General features: G+C 36.7%; 1 protein-coding gene across 7 annotated transcripts in view; it reads right to left on the minus strand.

Annotated features, from left to right (window-relative positions):
• Positions 1 to 1,030: 1,030 nt before the first annotated feature.
• Positions 1,031 to 16,632, minus strand: part of VRK1 (VRK serine/threonine kinase 1) — a 78,165-nt gene continuing 62,563 nt past the window's right edge. For 4 of the 7 annotated variants that reach the window (XM_067726230.1, XM_067726241.1, XM_067726220.1 and 1 more), the window contains 2 exons: positions 6,562 to 6,652; positions 1,031 to 1,465 (listed from right to left, as the gene is read on the minus strand). In XM_067726230.1, the coding sequence (XP_067582331.1) occupies positions 1,434 to 1,465; positions 6,562 to 6,652 (123 nt within the window). In that variant the 3' untranslated portion in view covers positions 1,031 to 1,433. The other 3 variants (XM_067726261.1, XM_067726278.1, XM_067726271.1) reach the window with 3 other exon arrangements.

Here is a 16,632-nt window from a genome sequence, read left to right on the forward strand (position 1 = left end):
AAAACAGGAGGAGGCTCTGCCCAAAATCTAGTTCTCTATTCTGTAAAGTCACAGTGCCCTAGAACTTCAGGAGGCATTTAAAAGATTAACCTTCAAAGGAAAGTCGGCAGATGTGCTTTGCGTTTTTCAGTATCCGACCACTGCAGTGATAAATGCTTCGTGTGACAACTAAATACCACATCAGAGAGCCAAAAGGTAAAGTGTGTTGGTTCAGAGTTGCTCAAAATTGGTACAACTCTGACAGTTTCTGACATGTCTACATCCACCTGTACTATTATTTACTTAGTATTTTCTTCAAATCAACTTGCTTTTCTAAAAACTGAAATACCTACTTTAGGCTTGTCCTAAGCAATAGAGAAATCACCAGTTTAATGTGCTATTTATATTCTAAATACATATTAAATAAATACTTACATATTTAAATAAAAGTGTACCTATACACCATCTAAAAACATTGTACAGGCTACAAGTGGTAAGGTGTACCACCCCTAGAAAATCCAGTCCAATCCCAATTTCTCTAACAAAGTAAATCTTGAAATTGTTCATGTTGAAATTCCAAGCTTTTGTTCCCAAGGCAACTATATAGTCTATATTTTAAAATTTCTAATCACTAAAACTCTAAAGTGCTTGGTTTACTGTACAAATATTATACCATACCAAAAAAAAAACTTGGAAGAAAAATAATCTCTTGTGAATGAATAAGCCAAATATATATATATATATATATATATATATATATATATATATTTGACAGTATTTCCTTAAAGGAAGCCAGTCTAAAACAATCTTTGATCTGGCCACCACTTGATAATTGCCTGTTTTCTTACCATACAGCTTGCATACTTACATAATTCTCAAGTAATCTTTCAAATACATGTATTTCATCTCTCACAGATAAACTTACTACTCCATTTCTTCTTTCATAATCTTTTCTCTTCTTTGTACCTCTCATTTCCTAGAGCAGGTGCTTAACAAATGCTTGTGGAACTGAGCAAAATCAATACAAAACAAATCTTATGCCCACAACAAATTTGTATCAAGCAAAGAGACCTTTATTTTGTGTATTTCCTTAAAAGTAAGGATTTTGCCAAACATTTTATACACTGTAGGAAATATACAACGATTAGAAAAGTGCATGTCATAGTAATATTTCTTATATGTACCCCAGAACCTCAAACACACAGCATGGGACAGCTTCAAGGGTATAACCTTAATACTGTGAAATTTTATAAATTAGGCTTTAGTAAATTCTACAAAGTATTTAATAAAAAAAAGTCTGCTTTTCAAAGACATAGGTACTTCATTGTTTCCCCCACTCCACAAGACTCACATGAAAATAAAACACTTAATACAGAAAAAGAGGAAAAGTCAAATGAAAGAAGGAAAGAGTCAAATGAAAGGAAGAAAAGAAAAACTGGTTCACAGTATTTGATTTACTTCTGGACTCTCTTCCTGGTTCTTGAACCTTGAAGAGAAAACAAAGAGATTTAAATCACTAATCATTAACTTACAAAAGCAAAAGAACAGAAATATAAGTATTTCCATACATGGTTATTAATATTTAAAAATCTAATTGACTATGATGATTTGTGGAGACGAAACTGATACACAAGTTATAACTGTTAATACCCTAAAAATCTTAGGAAATTGTGTTAATTTTTTAGTGTGTCAAAAAATATGCTAACAAAGCCGACCTTCTAGTTTGAAGTTATACAGAATGCATCCACTGGTAAAAACATACCCCATTTACACTGGTCCTGAACTATTTCTCCCCCAAATTTTTATTGTACAATTAAAAACATTATCTCCTAATGTAAACTAATAGCAACAAGATAGGTACTCCATAAGCAACAAGGATCTACTGTATAGCACAGGGAAGTCTGCTCAATATCATGGGAAAAATATTTGAAAAAGAATAGATATCTGTATATGTATATATACAGATCACTTTTCTGTACACCTGAAACTAACACAATGTTGTTAATTACACTCCAATATAAAATAAAAAGTTAAAACAAAAAAAGATAGGTATTCCTTGGGGGGAAGCACTGAGGATATGCATATTGTGGAAAGCAAGGCATTTTTCTGTGTTGCTTTTTAAAGCCTGCTCCCTCTACTCTTTAGGCAGAAGAGCACTGGGCTAATCCAAATGCAAAGTCTTGTCCACGAGGGATTAAACAGACCCCAGCTAAGTCGCCTTCTAGAAAAGTATCACATCTGATACTGGCCTAAGTGCCTTATGACAGTTCCTCTCCAACTATTCCTGCGCTGGAAGAATGCAGTGCTTCTCTACCGGGAGCATGTGGATCCGCCTCCCCGAGGAGACTTTGTCTCCCACCCCACCCCAGGCCACCTCCACCGCGAGCACAGCAGAGTCAGAAGGACAAGCTTAGGCCCGATCACAACTGCCTGTGGTGGCAAGAGGAGTGTGTCTTCCATGGCCTCGGGCTTCCCTCTGCCAGGAGAGAGCAATGGTACCACGGTGAGGGCAGCGTGGGGCCCACGATCAATCAATAAACACACTGAACAGAAAAGAGATCAGTACTTCTCTTCTGAAACATACAAAACATTCTTTGAATCTGGGACAAAATATCTACCACACATGTCTAATCATAAACAGTTTCTAAAGGCTTTCTGACTACAGGTTTATTTAGGTACTTAATTGGAAGATCAGTTTGTTTGTTATTTTTCCAAGTTCTAGTTTTTATTCAATTGCCATACATTTCAATTCATGCAAACTTCAAAGTTATATGAGTATCTTCTTTTCTCTGCCACTCATAGTGCATGGCCTACACTATGGTGGGTTTAAACTTTTGAGTTTTTTCTTCAATTTTTGTGATATAGCCTTCTTTTAAAAATATTCCATGGTAGATTTTTAGGTTTTTACTTCAACAATTTTGAAATTAATTTTCCATAGAAAACTGAGAACGCTGTGATTGTCTGAAATTGGAATAACAGGATATCGCAAGATCAAGGTCTATAATCAATACTATAGTACATCTCCCTTTCAATAAAATTCGAATCTATAGTCACATTAAAAAGGACACTAGGGCTTCCCTGGTGGCGCAGTGGTTGAGAGTCCTTCTGCCGATGCAGGGGACGTGAGTGCGTGCCCCGGTCCGGGAAGATCCCACATGCCGCGGAGCGGCTGCGCCCGTGAGCCATGGCCGCTGAGCCTGCGCGTCCGGAGCCTGTGCTCCGCAACGGGAGAGGCCGCAACAGTGAGAGGCCCGCGTACCGCAAAAAAAAAAAAAAAAAGAAAAAAAAAAGGACACTAAAGTCAACGATTATCGCTATATTCTCATTAATGTCCTAATTTGACATTTTACTCTTAGATTAAATTCCGTTACTGCTTATCCCCATTCAATCTAGATTTAAAGTTTTTCACTGCAACTAAGAATGCCATCACCACCTGCAACTTATTATATAATCATATTATGCAACTTAGAGACTTTATCAGTTCAGTATTTTTCCTAATAATCAATTCTGACTGTTGCAGAAAAAAATCTATTTCTCCTCCCGTCCCATATATACTCGTTTTCATAATACTTTACTAGTAAATATATACTCATTTTCATAATACTTTACTAGTGGTAAAAGGCCCAATCATAAGACTAATGTGTAAAACTTAATACTTGAAAAATAAAATATACAAGGTTGGGATACTCTTCTATGATTTTATAATGCAGAAGGAAAAAAACAAGTGGGAAATTTCTTTGTAGGGTGCCTTAAAAATATCTCTTTCTTGACTAGACCGCAACTATTCAAGGGGTAAACATAAGTCACGCTTTCCTCAAAGAATCCTCAAGAATGGTCCAAAATCCAAGGTACTTCAAAAACACCACCAAGAGTAGGCTGTTGAGTTCTGTCTGTTGTATGAACGGTAGGGACAAAGTATACTGGCCATAAATATCATGGCTGTATTAACTAATTTTTAGTACCGTTCTGAAATATTGGCCTGGTTTTGAAATGCCAGAATATGTGTAGTTTTTAAAGGTTTATCATTTTGTGGGGAAAAAATTACTTGGAGCAAATTACCAAATTTTCTCAATTGGTAAAAATCATGCCTTGCTTAAAACTACAAGGATTAGAGGCCTCTGTTCTTCTTGAAAACGACCCCTCACCCCTCTCTTTCTTTGAGAAAACCTACACAAGACACATTAGAAAGCTTTCAGAATGTGTTCTTACACAATAGACGCCCAGCTACTCAAAATGAGTTTAGGTGTATCGAGAAAATTATACACGTTTTTTAAATGGTCTAAATAGATATTAAAGGAAAGTTGTCCCCATTTTGCTAGGCACAGCATTCTGAGAGATGACACCGTGAGAAAAATCTCTTACCATATGTAAACCATAAATCGTGTTTGAAAATAAAATTGTTAATGAAGAAACTGACATTTCTAAAGCAGCTGTTAGAGGTGACCATTCTTGAAACATGTTTCTGACGCAAAATCTTAAAGCTCTAAAACACAGAATTCACTGAATTATATATTTCTTTAAAAAACTTCAAATGTAATAATGTGCCTTCTCATTCAGGTTACTTTAAACTGATGAATACATAAACATACATTTTCATGAACCCTTGGATCGCTTTAGTTTTCTTTGCTAGAAGCAATAACATTTTACTATCTCAGGTAATATTTCTCTCATTTATGAATATTTAGATAGTAAAATACCTTAACTAGCCTTATACTTTAGGGGGGGAAAAAGAATTACAATTGGAACAGTATTTAATTAAAGCAATTTAGAGTTTATATGAATAAAAGAGAATTTGATTATTTTTTATCTTCATTTTTTAATATCAAAAAGAAATCTGGATTATTCTCTTTAAATTAGTGATGGGGTCTACTCTCTTCTTTTGTCATTAATAAATAAAACAAAAATACTAATATATTTTCTCACAGTAAAAACCATCAGTATAAGGACCTTAAATTAAAATTTTAGGTATAAGAAACAGTTTTCGTAATTACAGTCAAATTTAAAATCACGTATGTAACAAAACAAATACCTCTGATGCTCACTAAGCAAAGTTCGGATAACAAATGACCTCTAGGCATGAGGAGACGCATGAGTCTTCCCTATGCACAGCTGAAAACTGGCTTTGGTCTAAATGGGTATCAACCTTACTATAACAACGTAAGCCCTTTCTTAAACTAAAATCTCCCGTTTTAAAATGTAAGGGATTTGAGTAAGAATATTACTCTATCTTCATAAGCGCTCCTTAACTTTGCTCCCACTCACTGCCACAGCCGCTGCTGCTGCCTCTGGCTGAGACATGCTTTGATGTGCTGCTCCTTGGGACTCCCCACCTCCTAGTAACAGAATGAACAAGACAGGGGAGAAAGGGGAAAAAAAACAAAAACAGGAGGGAATGGAAGATGGCAGCAGAAAAGTAAGAGGGACTATTTCAAAACCTTTAGCTTCCAGAGTGACGTTATACACTCGCTCTTCAGTTATCCCAAGGATTCTCTTGGGTAAATTCAGATAAACCTAAGGACGTACTATCCATAATATATAATGAAGAAAATGTTAATAAAAGCAGGGTGAAGATGATTCTCTTTGAAAGTCAATTTTTGCCTTCCGCAAACATGCATGGCTATCACTGTCAAAGGGAAGGTAAAAATACATCACTGGCCTAACTCTACTGGGCACTTACACTTTGATGAAATTTTTACCAAAAATAAGCCTCTTCTATTAGAAATCAGAAATATTTCAGGACCAATAAACTAATAAATAAATAAAAGGCAGACAGAAGAGATATCTGGCAGGGGGTGGAAGTGGTACTGTAGCCAGCTCTGAATCTCTCCTCACTGAGGCAAGTAAACCATCTCTCATGAAACCTGGAACACATTTTCCCATCTTCTGAGCCCCACAGGTGTGCCTACACACCACAGACTGGCCATTTATTAACCAGACCAAAGTCCAACCTAGTCTTGCCCTTTGCAGATGCTGCCTTTGCTAATGTCACTTCTGGAACTACTCCATACTAAAAGTGCCTTCAGCACCAGTACATAAGCCATTGAAGAAATGACTTTATACCTTGCTTTTTGCTTTAAGACCTTTGGGAAGTGATGATTCGAGGCTTTAATTCCTTGCATCCCAACTTGCTGAGAGAAAAGAAGAGTTGGCAGACTCTGCAGTAAGCCACGTACTAACCACCTGACTCCTGACATTCCCTCTCACGCCCAGAGTTAGGCGGTAAGTGTGGAGAACCAGAGAGACAGTAGCCTGAGAGGTAAGAGTTCTGGTCTCTACGTCTAACCCTTTCACAACAGTTCTGTCATTTAAATGCTCTGTGTCTTGGGCTCCATATCTGCAAAATGAGAGTAACTCCTGGTCTCAACTTCATGATTATAGACATGATTATAGTAAATAACACAATGTGAACAAAGGACATTGTGATACATACTGTATAAATATTAGATCTTCTCCTACATTTTTTAAATTATAAAATGAGAACGTTATGACCCAAATAGTTAACCCCTTATTCAGTGGGAGGAAATGAAATTTGTGTTTATTATATATAAGAAAAGAGCTAAGAGGCAAGACTGTTCAACTTACGGGTTTGTGTGGCCTCTTCTGTCTGTGTATCTGAGCATTCCATATCTTCGACACCAGGTTGTGTGCTCTGCTCTATTTCTTTCTTTCTCTTCTTACGTATAAAAATTAAACAAAAAAAAAAAAAAAAGAAAAAGATGTGGCATGATGGTCAATTAAGAAAATATACAGGGCTTCCCAGGTGGTGCAGTGGTTGAGAGTCTGCCTGCCGATGTAGGGGACATGGGTTCGTGTCCTGGTCCGGGAAGATCCCACGTGCCGCGGAGCGGCTGGGCCCGTGAGCCATGGCCACTGAGCCTGCACATCCGGAGTCTGTGCTCCGCAACGGGAGAGGCCACAACAGTGAGAGGCCCCCGTACCGCAAAAAAAAAAAAAAAAATATACAAACTTATCAGATATTAGCATATATATATGAATCTATACAGGTGTGGGTATGTCAAAACATACAGGAAGAATACACACAACTTCCTGGTGGGGGTCACCTAAGGAAAGGGGCGGGGGGTGAAAGAAAAGGGGATTAAGGGAACCTTCAACTATACAGTTAGTCTGGAAGTGGGTATACTTCTTATATCCACCTCTAACTTTTTATGCCTCATATAATTTATTATTGAAAGCCATGTTTTAACCATCAGGACTGATCATACAGAAACTCTCTTTGAAAGCTGATACTTGCTCAGGCCAATGATACTTATTTTCCCCATTTTACGCTGCATGTGTGGGGTGGGGTAAATGTACTTGATAAATAGGAAAATATGTGCCGGGCCCATGCAGCGCATCAGTGGTTATGCCCTCTAAACTGACGGGGAAATTCTGTGGATCAATGATGGCAAACTTCCAATAAATGTTCTATAATTTAAAGTTTAAGAGGGCCATAAGCCTTACCGTAAAAGAAGAGCCTTAAAAGTACAAAGCGCTCCTAAAATCTCAAAAACAGGCTGGCTTTTCCACCACTCTCTCAGGCCTTTCCTATTTTCCACATATTTTTCTAGTTGAGTGTTACTTAGGAGTTAATGCCTACGTTCTGTCACCATTCATTCTTCCCAAATGTTCATACAATTTCTTTTTCTTACTTTCTATCACTACATTTCCTAACTAGCTCAGTCCTGTGTGAAGTTTTAAAATACTTAACATCTCTATACGTAGGTATAACTATAGAAGGACATTAGTAAGGAATTGAAAACTTTGCACTTTTCATGCAACTTTATCCCATGTAATCTCAAATTTAAATGTGTTAAAATCTACATCAGAATTCATTACTTCTCTAGGTTGCCTAAAATAAGTCTGTAGCATTCAGGAAATCATCTGATACTTCCCAAATTTCACAGATTCACGACACATCAGAATGTCCTCTTATATATTTTCCTAACAATATTAAGTTAAACTTTGCCTAAGAATTTTCCTCACTTCAGGCCATTTTGTGTACAGCTATAAAAGGGTATAATGTCTGCTGACAGGACATTGTTCTTTTGCCTAATGGCAACCATGGGTTCTGTTCCAAAGAGAACTACATGGGAAAGCACAACTCTACTCAAGCCGCGTTATGTTAAAACCTCCGAATGGTCAGAACTGTTATTATCTATGTATTACAGTTAATCCCACTGTTTCAAAATATTCTTAACGGTGGCTGTGGAAAGATTAAACCTCAGAGATTCCCATCATGGTCCTGAAGAAAATGCTTCACATATATAAACATAACATCTTGACTAAACCTTAAAAAACTTTCAAAGGCATTCATTTAGCAGATTTGTACATGGAGGTATTACTTCTCAAAAATAGCTGGAAGAGTGGCTGTAACTTCATATAACTGATGAGAGAAGGGGAGAGTGCCTTACATCTTTCTTTTCCAAAGTGTTGCTTCATGATTACTATCTAAACCCTGCTGGGCTGAACAGATTGGTTCGATAATTACATACAATAACTGCAGTGGGCAGGTAACCCTCAGCTGGCACAGGGCAGCTCCCCTGTGAGAACTTCCATATGCAAACTGCACTGATGGAGTGCATTAGGTACATCTTTCCTGCCGGTGCACAGGCCTGATTAACGCCAGCCAAGACTCCAAGGTTAGCATGTCAGCAGATTTGTGATGCATTAGGCAGGAATAAACACAGACACTTTTGTTCGTTCGGACCAAAATTAAGGAGGAATATTTCAGTACTATATTGCTTTCCATACAGGAGAGAATGCATTTTCCAGCTTTAGGAGGGCAGATTTTTAAATGCTCATTATAAAGGGAGTGATCCAATATGTTCTACCTAAGAGCCTAGTGCATTCATCTTGTTTTCAAGCTTATTTAATAAAAAGGAGCTTTCTTAATCTCCGTGCAGGTAAATTACATAGGAATGAAAATCAGACAGTATTCAACCAACAAAAGAAACACCTGTATTTCAGCAGTATGTACTGGGGAAAGCACTGAATTTCATTAATCCACACTTCAACTGGGTATCTCTTGCCCAACTTTTCTGACAATGTATATATCAATAGTGTGGATAGAAAGGACCAACAGTCTACAGACTAAGATCAATTAACAACAACCTTCAAGTTAAATATCTAAGTCTGTTATTCATTGCATAAGGCGATGAGTAAAATTCCAAACAATTTGCTGCCAGCTTCTTTCTACTGATATCACCAAATGCTTCATTTTGTTATTTGACAACTTTTTAGGCTTCAAATAGTACATAGTTTGGTTCTCTTTAAACAGAAAATGGCTTCACAAAGTGCATTAATCTCTGATTTTGTCATATGCCATACCAGGTCTCACAGGTGCCTTTATTTACATTTATAAATGAAATCAAAATATTGCATGACACACAAGAATAATTCATAAAGTTAGGACAGAGTTTTCTTTTAATTCAGCATGGCTAAAATATCTTTAAAAACTAGGTTTATTTTAAAGGGCATTAGTGTATATATTACACATTGTATTTTTGCAGTGCTCAGACTGCTAGGCTAAAACTTAGTTAAATTAGCAGCTTCTCACTTCCAATTTAGAAACAGGAAGACAAATCAGCGAGATGCATCGGACTGATAATTTACTAACCATCTAAACACTGACTGGAGATTAGTTATAGACTTAAAGCTGTTTTAATGGAAAAGAGAATAAAAGTCTTCAGAGACAAAAACCAAACACAATTCTTCACATCCCAACTCAAACATCCAAAGATACCCTCTAAATGCTTTCAACAGCATCTAAGAGAAGCCAATCAGATTCATGCTTGCATCAAAGGAGATGGGTACTGAAGAACTGTTGTTGGTTTTTTCCCCCTTATTACAAAAGTCATGAATGTTCATTATAGAAACTTAGAAGGTACAGCCTAAAATGTTTAAATGGTACTGCACGTGTGTGTGTCAAAGAACAAAGAACTCTAAACACAAACATGAGACTGCAATACACAGTTAATCTTATTGGACTCATTTGATTAAGGCCACTGAAATCATCATGCAAATGTATACCCTTTAAAAATTACTATTACATTCCTTAATAGTAAGCAAAAATAGAATATGTTACTCAGTGTTAACTAAAAAGAAAAAGGACATATCTTCTATGAAGGTAAAGAAACGTATGTGCTACACCACAATATTTACAAAACCAATGGATTTTAGTTAAACTGCCCTACGTAGACAGAAAAAACTGAGGCTGGGGACAAAAGAAAGCTGGGAGAAGCTGCTCAGTGTTTCTAGCTGGTGGTAGTGAGAAGACAAGAGCTAAGGGTTCTTGGTTCTTATTAGAACTTCTTTCCACAGAACCACGCTGCCCCCCACGGGACTTTTCGGTGTGAAGTGGCAGTTTCCAGCCGTGGTGCTTTCGTTGTAACAGATCCCTTCCTAGAGAGCTAGCGCAAACATACATACGTGTGTACTTGGCAAGCCCAGGGTCACACTCTACTTTTCGTCTCTCCCACCCTGGACACTCCTGGACGGCAAGGACTGGGGTTTTCCCCACACGCTATTATGTACCTTACACATACACAAATATCTAGGGGTCTGCACCTGCTGAGCAACTAGTCCACTACTATTGTAGTAATAAAGAGCTGACTACGTGTTTTACCAAAAGCCCCTCAAAAACTGTGTAATGTTTAAATGGACATTAAGTAATTACAGAAATGTTTTGAGAAAAAGCAGGAAAAGGTCAGACACAACTGAAAAGAGAACAGATGGAAAGATGGGAAGTGGGTCAGAAAGTGAGTAAGTGACTTAAATGAGAGATGAATTTGAAGAATGGTCTAAAAAACTGTTATGATACACTGAAGTGATTTATTATTTTAAACAAGTTTCCATGGTAAGGGCTGCGATAAGAATAACGCACACTACAATTTCCTTCCACAGTAACCCTGATTCTATCGGAACAGAGGTAGGAATCCCATCATGTATTTTCTAAGCACCTACTGTGTGCTGGGCACTGATTCAGGCTTCATTCTCATGGAGAAAAACAGACACTAACAAATCGTTAAAGCAAAAGAGTAATTTTAGCTTTTATAAAAACATTAAGCACACACAAGTTACATTTCTAAAACTATTTGCATTTATGTAAGCCCTATAAGAAGTCATTTCAGAGTTCCGTAAATAAGTCTTTTTGAGTAAGTGACCAATGTAATCCCACACACATGGGATTTCACTCTGTGAAATATCAATCCATCTGTAAATGTAACACAGGCATGAGTGCATGGCCAAACCCTGATTTTGTTTTTTGTTTAAATTTAGATATCTCTCCTGTCCACATATTTAATTATCTATTCTGAAGGTAGTTAATAATTAACATATTACTCGAGCAATTTTATCATTTATTAGCAGGTCTGGGGGTTTAGCAAAAAAAAAAGCATGACTAACAAAATGTGGAATACCTGTGTCCTTCACTAGTTCAAGCTTTCCCACTCTTATGCCATGAAGAATGAAGAATTTGCTGTAATTATCTGAAAATGGTGCACCAAAGATTATTGCTAACTCATGAGTTAGCAAATGATACCGATGCGTTTGTATACTCTGTCAGAATAAATAAACAAATGAAAACACTGCACCTAGGTGGCAAGCAGAATCGACTGCTTGCTCCATGGGCAGCACACTTTTAGCAAAAGCACTGCTTTCACAAAGTACGCGTATTTGTCTACTTGCTTATCTGGAGCGAATGTGTGTCCCTTCTGAAGTTGGGCCTACTGAGGATCTAGAAACAAGCTGCTTCACAGCCCTACCGTCACCCATCCTCCTAGAAAAAACACAGCCACTGAGGAGATAATGAGCTGAAAGAAAAGTTGAACCTGGTCACATGATCTTCAGGAGCACTACATGACTGAGAACTGACTCTCATCGAATTTTCATGTAATAATGGCAATCACAAACTGGAACCGTCTCCCAACAGCACTTCTGAAAACAGTAAATCCACCTTCCAAAGTTGGCAACAATGGCCTTTCGTGACTCTAGTATCATTCATATCACAAGGACCACGAAACTTCCAATACGATCAAACCTATAGTCACTTAACAACTGAGAGATGTTTCCAGAGATTCAATAAACAAAGGTCTAAAGACTAATGGGTCACTGCATTCTCTTCTATGTTGGAATTAATATGACACTTCTTCATGCTTATTTTCCTCTGAAGGTTCCATGACCTGCACCATTAATATCAAACTTTTTAGCAAAGTTAAGGTATTTCAAGGGCAACTTATGGGGAGAGGCAAATGGGTAGCTAGTTATGGTTTATTTGTCTTTAATATTTTACACCTAAAATCACTAGGAGATTTTTAAGTGCCTTGAGCTCCTCTGAGGAAAAAAGCTATGTAAATGCGTAATAATAATTAATGGTTGCATGGCCCTGGACAAGTCATCTAACCTCTTCTGAATTTCACTTTCATCATTTGTAAGCAGATGTATCTCATTCAGTGCTGTAAAGTATATGTAAAATAATTTAATATTGACAGATTACAAAATACTATCAGTACATAAATGTTCAATGATAACCTAAAGTTTAAAGGGTTGATATTCTATTACCAGCACTGAGCACCATCAAGTCCCCTGGAGAATTTTCAAACTTAAGAATTAAAAGCACAAGACTCTGAAGCTATAACACTGCAAAATGAAGAGGCCAATATTTATAAAACTACATATTTCAATGAAAACGAAACCCTATGTATGTACTAGTGGGGAATTAAATGCTCTCAAGCCACACTTGAGCAAGTTTCTTACAAAATAAACCAAGCTACATTAGAGTTCCTATTAAAAACAGACTGCCTGACCTCCCCCCAATAAGGCTATGTCCACAAAATACATACTTCCTAAACTCACAGGGAGAAAACAGCGAACACAGAATTCTCTGGCACTCAGAAGTCCTCTGCTTAATGTCAACTACCTATGGTCCTTTAGTATCAATCAACAGCTTCAATGAAAAAAGTTAACTTCAAACTCATTAATGTGATTTATCCATTTTTAATATGAGTAAGTTATGGAGCTGCATTTTGGAACCTTTATTTCACAGTAATTACCATCTTGTCTTTGTTGCAAAATCAACTTTTACCAATTCCCCATCATTTACTATTCAAAACAATCAATTTGAACACACATACTCACCAAGTGAATGTAAGCCAGTCTTCATTCACATCTGCCCAATATACTCTATTTCATAAACTGAATTTTTAAGGATGTATGATCTTAGTTCAAAAGATTCAAATGAAAATGTTCTGCTATTTTCTTGACATCAAGAAACCAGAAAGACTTGAGAAAATGTAAAGTCAGTGAAACAACAGCATTAACAATAATATTGCAGTTAACATTTACTGATTACTTATTATGTGTTCAGCACTGTTCTAAGCACTTTCTAAATCTCATTTAACCCACACAACAATCTTATGAGCAAGACAGATAACATTATTTCCACAGAAAGACAGCTTTAAAAAAATGTATCCCTTATTAAACAGAAACTCACACAAATGTTTAACATAATTCCTAAAAACTAGTCATGATATCAAAGAAAAAGGGAATCCTGCTCTAATACTGTCCTTTGTGATCTAAGTTTTGAACATATCTTATAAGCATATCTTTTTGTTATGTCAAAAATAAATTCCCCTGGGTACCATTCAAGGCATTTATATGACGCCAAATTTCCTTCTACATCTCTTACAATAAAGATCGCAACATGGCGTGTGTGAATAATTGCCTACATACATACATTGGTCATGTGGCTGATAAGTACTATTATTTAAAGTCTTTTAGACTTAAATGCCCAATATCTGCTTTGCCTATTTGCAAAAGGGTTGTTTTCTACATAGAAGCTAGAATTCCAAGGTAACTCAAATTTTGGTTTGCAGTGGTTCTCAACCATGTCTGTACAAGGTAATCACCTAAAAATCCTGAGGCTCAGGTCCACCCCCAAAGTTTTTGATTTAATTGGTCTGGGGTGCAATCCAGACAATGGGATTTATAAAAGCTCCCAGGTGATTTTAATGTGCAGCCAAGGATGCCGCCCCTGCCTTTCATCTACATTAGAATCACCTGAGGCACTTGTGGTATGGTGCCCTCCCAGATCATAACATGCAAAAAACAGCTGAAGACTCCACTCTGAAAGAAAACACAGTCCTCCCCTCAAAAAGAAAATTTTATAAAATGCATTGGAGGCTTAAAAAAAAGATTTAAAAAATTGAGGAAATGAGAAATGATAATTTTTAAAAACCCAGAATAAACAAGGAAATGCAGAGCTAATAAATAGAAAAATAATCATTATAGAACTTACAAGTATACTAGAAACACTGAAAAACAGCAGACTGAGCTGACAACTAAATGACATGAAGGAAACGTGTGGGATGATTACAGATGATAAAAAGAAATTGACTAAGAATTAAGCAGTTAGACATGGAAGATGTATATGATCTCTATATAGTCAGAGACAACTACAAACATCACTGAGATAAATGAAAGAACCTATATAAATATAGGGGTATACCATATTCATGGAACAGAAAAGAATACTGTGAAGATGTCAGTTTTTCCCAAAACGACAGTCAGTACAATCTCAATCAAAATCCCAGAAGAATTTTTGTGGAAATTAATAAGCTGATTCTAAAATTTATATGTCAAGTCAAAGAGCCAAAAACAGCAAAGACAATCTTAAAGAAGAATAAAGTTGGAGAACTTATACTATCAAATATCATTATGAAGCCAGTAGTTCAAACAGTGTGGCACTGACCCAAATACAGATGAGCAGGCCAATGGCACAGAACAGAGTGTCCAGAAACAGACCCGAACACATATGGTTACCTGAAAACCAGTTACATGCTGTGGGGACATTATAATCTTTTCAATAAATAGTTCAGATCAACTAGATATCCACAGGGGGTAAATAAACACCGACTCACACCATGCACAAAATCAATTTCTGTTAAACTGTAGACCTAAATGAAAAAGATAAAATTTCTTGACAAAAGATTGTCTTCATGATCTTGAGGTAGACAAAATGTTCCTAAAATAGAATAAACAAAGCACTAGCCATAAACAAACAAAAACCTAATAAATTATGATTAATTAAAGTGAAGAACTTCTGTTCATCAAAAGATACCATACTAAGAGAGTGAAAAGATAAACCACAAGCTGTAAAAAAAATATGTGCAATACATATATTGCATATATATACAAAGTGCTTAACTCTGCAAATCAAAGGAAAGCAGACAACCCCAATTTTTTTTAATGGACAAAAGACTTGAAATGCACCTCACAAAAAAAAGGATAATCAAGACTGACAGGCGGGCTTCCCTGGTGGCACAGTGGTTGAGAGTCCGCCTGCAGATGCAGGGGACATGGGTTCGTGCCCCGGTCCGGGAAGATCCCACATGCCGCGGAGCGGCTGGGCCCGTGAGCCATGGCCGCTGAGCCTGCGCGTCTGGAGCCTGTGCTCCGTAATGGGAGAGGCCACAACAGTGAGAGGCCCGCGTACCGCAGAAAAAAAAAAAAAAAAAAAAAGACTGACAGGCTATGAAAAGGTGTTCAAAATCAATATTCTCAAGGAGATCAAATTAAAACCATAAAGAAATACTAGTAAACATCTACCAAAATAGATAAAGTTAAACATAATGCAATAGCTAGTGTCAGTGAGCAACTGGAACTCTCATAAGCTGCTGTGGGAGAGTAAACTGGGCAAATTGCTTGGCGGTATCTACTAAAGCTACTAAGCATACGTAAACCCTACGCCCCAGGAATTCTACTATGTATACACCAAACTTGAAATAATTATATATGTTTCCCAAAAGAATTTATAAGAGTGTTCTTAACAGCATTATTGCAATCACCAAAAACTGGAAACAATGCAAACATCCATCCACCAAGAGCAGAAGGGATAAATGAATCATGATATAGTCATATAATGGAGTACTACACAAGAATAAAAAAACAAAAGACTTTTGTTACTTGTGACAGCAAGGAAATTCAGAAATGCAAGGCAGAAATAGAGACACAGATGTAGAGAACAAATGTATGGACACCAAGGGGGGAAAGTGGCGGGGGAGGGGGTGGTGGAGTGATGAATTGGGAGACTGGGATTGACATGTATACATCAATATTTATAAAATAGATAACTAATAAGAACCTCCTGTTTAAAAAAATAAAATTCAAAAAGAAAAAAAGAAATACAAATGAATGAAAGACAGACACAAAAGTGTACAAAACGTATGGTGCTACTACTATGTTTTTCTTTAATAGCAAAACTAATTTATGGTGTTAGAAGTCATAAAATTGATTACTCTTATTGAAGGGGTAATAGCTGGGAGTAGGGCATGAGAAAGGTTTCTGGGGTTTCTGCAATGATCCGTATTTTGATTTGGGTGACGTCTAAATGCATACGTTCACTTTGTAAAGTTCAAATTCCACAATTATTTGTGCACTTTTCTGTACATATGTCATAATCTCACTCAAAAATTTAGGGAAAAAATTACTTGACAAAATCCAACCAAATAAGACAAGATTCAAAATAAAAAACTCAATAATGGGGTATCTAAGGAAAGAAATTCTTAGTAAACACTGAGTCCACTTAGATACAGAACTAAGGCTAAACTACCATTGAAAAACAGAAAGAAATGTATCAACTGCAACAATTTAAATTTA

This window comes from Pseudorca crassidens, chromosome 1 (assembly GCF_039906515.1).
Source record: "Pseudorca crassidens isolate mPseCra1 chromosome 1, mPseCra1.hap1, whole genome shotgun sequence".
Lineage (NCBI taxonomy): Eukaryota > Metazoa > Chordata > Mammalia > Artiodactyla > Delphinidae > Pseudorca > Pseudorca crassidens.